This window comes from Myotis davidii, unplaced genomic scaffold (assembly GCF_000327345.1).
Source record: "Myotis davidii unplaced genomic scaffold, ASM32734v1 scaffold575, whole genome shotgun sequence".
In the NCBI taxonomy this organism is placed as follows: Eukaryota; Metazoa; Chordata; class Mammalia; order Chiroptera; family Vespertilionidae; genus Myotis; species Myotis davidii.
Window position 1 is genome coordinate 6,379,048 of NW_006290306.1, and position 3,363 is coordinate 6,382,410.

The window sequence follows — 3,363 nt, forward strand, 5'->3', positions numbered from 1 at the left end:
GCTCCTCTGCAGCCACGGCAGCTGTCTCGGTCCCCGCTGCGTGGCTTCATTCGAAAGTTGTCTGGAAGGAGGTCTAGAAGGACATCTGGTCTAATTAGCATATTATGCTTTTATTATTATAGATGCTACTGCCTCATAAATGACTACCTTCCCTAATTTAAAGTTTACTAAACAAATACATTATTTTCTCAAGGAGTATGATATATTCCAACATTATTTTAGATATAAAAGTGGGTATTTAAAAGTTTTTGAATATTAAAGGTTCACATAACTTTTTGGGATCTAAGTTTCTACAACTTCTCAAACTGACACCTAGTTTTATCAGGTTTCTCCAACTTAGTTTTTTAGCTAGAATTTGACATAGGCTTTATGGAATTGTAGAATATCTGATTATGATTAAAAAATTAGATGGGGAGGAAGCGCATGTTAAATAAAACAATGATAACTTTGGTGACTTGCATATAAAAATAAAGCTCAACAGGGAGTCGGCAACTGAGGAAGGAGATCCCTGACTTTCAATGTGGACATGAGCCATGGTACCAGGTCCGGTCTCTTCTCCAAGGTCCCCAAGCAAATGACCTCACTGTCCACAGTTCACCTTGGTCACTGGGTTCAAATGTCTTGTTTGCAAAATCCACTGAAACGTTTTGGAAAATAGATACATATTTAAAAGAATGAGGAACCAATTAAGCTTGAAAAATATTGTAACTAAAGTCATTTAATTTTGTTTGGGTATTTTGATCTTTATACCTAAAGATTTGTTCCTGTTTTTTAATACACTGAGTTTACCACAGGTTTTTGAAGATTAAGTTAGAAAATAGATTGCAGTTCATAAACTTTGGGTTTGAACAATTTTGCAAAAGAAAACCGATTAAATGTGTTAACTACATTGCCAACTTGTTTACAGAGTAATTATTTAGTTATCACTATAAAATAATTTTTATAAGACATTAAAAATGAAATATTTTTAAAGGAAATCAGTATTGTTAACTATTACATATTGTAAATTGTCAGAACCAGATTACGCTTTTAAAAAAGGAAACACAACATACCAATTATAAGTCCTGTATATGCACTATATTTATATGCTTTCATTTCTGCATCCTTTTATTGGACTAGTTTTATTATATTTCAAAATGAAAATAGATTTCTCTTGCCAATTTAAACAATCCAACAGTTTCAGAATAAAATCCCAAGGGCAGACTAGCAGGCAAATTGGTAGCAAAATATGGCCACAACTCATAATAATATAGGATAAGATGCAGCTATATTTGCTGAAAACTTTTCAGTAATGTAAATTGCATAAATTTTGGTTGGATGGGATTTCTGAATGGTAGGAACTTTGGGATTTTGCAGAGCAAGTAATGTAGTTCTGACACGGTTTTTACTTCCAGGAATACATTTAAGAATTTCATTGAAGTAAAGCTTAAGCGCAGTTTAATGTCCTCTGCACTGTTCCGTGGGTAAAGGAGCTGTTAGACCACTCACTTCCTCCACCAGGACTGGTTAGTAATGGGTTGCTATCGCAGGGGTGCATATCCTCCATGAGCAGGGATGGTGTGCAAATCTTTTCCGTTTTCCAGTAACCTATGGTAGTGCAAGATGAGGTTAGGACAATGCTACATGTTTGGGTTAATTCAAGCTTACAAAAGCATAAATCATTAACCTAACCAAGAAGCTGACCAGTTAGCCTTGCACATAGAATAAACATAATGGCATGAAAGTTAAAATTTAAAAGTACAACGTAATTAGAAATATCTGTGAATATTAATGTTGCTTAATAAAACATAACCAAGATTAATAAAATCTAAAATTATTTTAAGTTGGATTTCAACATGTTGATTTCTGGACTTTTTCTCCCTCGTAAGGTTGATCATCTTACCCTTTCTTTTCAGGTATTCTGCAATGAGGGCGGCTATATGGATGTAGCACATAGCAGCCTGTAATAAAACAGAAACAGTGTCAAAGGAGGATGCAGCACCCATTTTACTATTTGTCTAATTAGGACTAATGTCATGTCAGAATGTGTAGAGGAATCTTTTAAGTAAGAGAATTAAAGGTAATCAATTACATTTCTAAAAAAATTCACAATAAAAAATAAAATACATACTTGGGATTGTCTTTCTTGATGTAATTCTCAGGAAGTGCTGGCCTGAGGAATTTTCCCAAAGATTTATCTCCCTTAATATCTAAATTTCTCTCTCTCTTAGTATATACAGGGTTGGGCAAAACTAGTTTGAGGTTGTTCATAAGGAAAAAGACATGCAGGTTATGATTATTACAATAGCTGAATAAACTCTGTATTTCACGTACTCAAAACTACAAACCTATTTTTGCCCACCTGTATGTATGTATGTATGTATGTATTTATATATTTCCACAATTCTCTTTTCTTGTGAAAACTATTAGCATCTGGATCTAAACTGGAAAGGCAAATGCTGCCTTCTTACCTTTTCTACCTCCAGGATAGGTCCTCACTCGAATATCTGTTGCCTTTCAAGTGGTCGCCTCGCTTGGTTAAATAGTGTGACCTAATGTGTCACGTGTGCTCCCTCCACCAGATGACATGGGCAACATTCTATTCTTCTCCAACATATCCGGTCAAGCCTTGAACATTGCTGGACACCTACCAGAACTTGACAGGTTGAAGGGTCCAAATGACTTTAGCTTTTCCCTTTGAAGTTTTATAGAGGAACGTTTCCATTTTTATGGCAGTCCAAGGGAAATAGGGTTTCGCATTTTGTCCTCACCAAATAGCCACCAAGCAAGGCTTTGTTTCTATCCCAGAGTCCCTTGCAAGCATTGTTAGGGCTTTAGGCTTACCCTAGACAAATTATCTCTTCCCAAAGGATTCATATTTCTGGGAATAAGGCAGAACTTCCCCACTTGGTGTCCGGAAGCCATCTGCGTGCCGTGAATTGCTGCTCATAAATCCACCCATCATTTAAATTAATATAGAAATGTTCTATTGATTTATAACCTTCACACAATGGACTCTCTTCACTCATTTGTATCTCAGGAGTCTTAATTCTTACGTCACCAGTTCAGACTAGCTGCAAATGAGGACAGTTGACCCTAATCTGAATTTACTCACCATGCTGGCAAGCTTCCCCATCCAACTCCAATTACAGGAAAGAAGTTTTAAAACACAGACCATTAATTTATATAACTCTTAATTTCCAGACACCCTTACAGCCTCGGGTGTGTAGAATTCAGCTCTGCATTCATTGTATAGCCTATAATTACAGTTGTCCCTGCAGACTCTGGTCTTTATTTGATTCCTACATGTAAATTTAATGCACATAGCATATAGTTAAGCAATATTTAGATTAGTGGAAATATATGATAACTTTTTATATTCCT

The 3,363-nt window shown here is 35.6% G+C and overlaps 1 protein-coding gene across 1 annotated transcript in view; it reads right to left on the reverse strand.

Annotated features, from left to right (window-relative positions):
* Positions 1–3,363, reverse strand: part of DOCK10 (dedicator of cytokinesis 10) — a 133,040-nt gene that overhangs the window by 21,919 nt on the left and 107,758 nt on the right. Inside the window, exons 46-48 of the mRNA XM_015563669.1 lie at positions 1,883–1,940; positions 1,489–1,587; positions 311–312 (exon numbers count right to left, since the gene is read on the reverse strand). Coding sequence (XP_015419155.1) covers positions 311–312; positions 1,489–1,587; positions 1,883–1,940 — 159 coding nt within the window. The remainder of the gene's footprint in view (positions 1–310; positions 313–1,488; positions 1,588–1,882; positions 1,941–3,363) is intronic.